Here is a 2032-nt window from a genome sequence, read left to right as displayed (position 1 = left end):
CAAAGAGGAAGACCTTGCTAGCAGGTCACTGAGATTCCCTTTCTGAGTCCAACTACATATATCTACTTTGTTGCTTTTACTTATTGGACAATTATTAATATGTAACTTTAACAGAAAGATTAACAGTGAAAAAAATAAGTACGGGTTAATATCCCAATAGTAATAATATCAATACATTTACTGTATAAAATTATACAAAAATCTCAAACTTTACCAGCGAAGGGGATCTTCTTTTTGAAAAAGACTCTTCCCAGGGCCCCCTTCATGTCTCTGTTCCTCAGGCTGTAGATGAAGGGGTTCAGCATGGGCGTCACCACAGTGTACATCACAGCCATGACCGTCTCCTTGACAGTAGAATTGTCGGCTGATGGGCATAAATAGAGACCAATAACTGTCCCGTAGAACAGTGACACCACAGAGAGGTGGGAGCCACAGGTGGAGAAGGCCTTGCGGATACCTCTAGCAGAAGGGACCTTGAGGATGGAGGACACGATTCGTGCATAGGACATGATGATGAGGAGGAATGGGATGACGAGAATGAGCCCTCCCATGAAAATAATCACCAACTCATTAACTCGAGTATCGGAGCAGGACAGCTTCAGCAGAGCAGACATATCACAGAAAAAGTGGGGAATCACGCTGCTGGCACAAAAATACAATCTGGCCATGAGAAGAGTGTGTAACATGGCATGCAGTGTGGTCAGCACCCACGACAGCACCACCAGAGAGAGACAGAGCTTGGGGCTCATGATGGCGGTGTAGTGCAGGGGGAGGCAGATGGCCACATAGCGGTCATAGGCCATGGCCACAAGGAGGAAGCTCTCCAAGTCTGCAAAAAACAGGAAGAAGTACATTTGTGTCAGGCACCCTGCATAGGGGATGGATGAGTCTTGGCTCTGCATGTTGTGCAACAATTTGGGGATGGTCACAGAAGAGAAGCAGATGTCAGAAAAAGACAAATTGCTGAGAAACAAATACATGGGCATGTGGAGGTGGGAGTCCAGGCGAATCAGGACAATGATGAGGAGGTTCCCCTGGACAGTGGTAAGATACATGGCCAGGAACAGGGCATAGAACAGGTTTTGCTGCTCTGGCTCAATAGGCAGGCCTAGGAGGAAGAACTCTGAGATGACAGTTTGATTTCTTCCTGTCATGTTCCGTGACCAATACCTTTAGGAGAAAATAACAGTGTCCATTAAAAAATCTAAATAAAAATGAACATCTTTCTATAATGCATAGTCTGTTAGTTCTACAATAATTGATTTCAATCTTATTATTTCACTCTCATAACAACACTCTGTAACCACAAATATAACACATCACTAATTCCAAGCCCCTTCAGACTTATTTTGTCATTTTTTGTTAATTAGCATGTAACAATATCGACTCTTCCCTCCCTTCTAAAACACTCTCATCTCTTATCTACTGTGTGATCACACTGGATCTCCGCATACTTCCCTGGACATTCATTCTCAGTAACTATGATTGGTTTCTTCCCTAACAGTATGTTATATATTGGTGTTCCCTTGGGTCTTTCCTTAAACACTGTTCTCTTATAATTCTCCATATATAGACCTCATGGGCAAAACTCTATCGCCTTCAGTACTGCATCATCAATTGCTTAGTGATTATCGCCCCATGTAGCACAAGCATTTTCAGCTAAATATATCCCAAATGAAACTCATGATCTCACTCTGTCCCTTGCCCAATCCACTCTTCCAAGTCTCTCACATCTCAGTAAAAGAAACCCAGGCTCAAGTTAAACCTGAGTTTTCTTTCATTCCCGCCTGGTACTAGCAACATCCAATTTATCAAATCCTACAAATTCTACCACTTAATTATCTTTCTCTTTCACCTAGTTCTATCACAACTCTCACTACCCTTGAAACCAGGCTGATATCATACCTTGTCTATACTATTAGAACAGCCTCTTAATTTATCTCCCTGCTTCCATGCTCATCCTCTTTCAGTGTGATAATCATTCTCCCTGAAGTCTTCATAAATTCTCATTGTTCTTAGATAAAAGCAAAGT

General features: G+C 42.3%; 1 protein-coding gene across 1 annotated transcript; it reads right to left on the bottom strand.

The window, feature by feature from the left end:
* Positions 1–203: 203 nt before the first annotated feature.
* Positions 204–1154, bottom strand: LOC107507629 (olfactory receptor 1E5-like). The gene has a single exon (XM_016138736.2). It carries the CDS (start codon positions 1152–1154, stop codon positions 204–206), a length of 951 nt encoding a protein of 316 aa, XP_015994222.2.
* Positions 1155–2032: the final 878 nt, after the last annotated feature.

This window comes from Rousettus aegyptiacus, unplaced genomic scaffold (genome assembly GCF_014176215.1).
Source record: "Rousettus aegyptiacus isolate mRouAeg1 unplaced genomic scaffold, mRouAeg1.p scaffold_m13_p_6, whole genome shotgun sequence".
In the NCBI taxonomy this organism is placed as follows: domain Eukaryota; kingdom Metazoa; phylum Chordata; class Mammalia; order Chiroptera; family Pteropodidae; genus Rousettus; species Rousettus aegyptiacus.
Note: the sequence above shows the minus strand (reverse complement) of the source record. Positions and strands in the feature narration are given on the sequence as shown.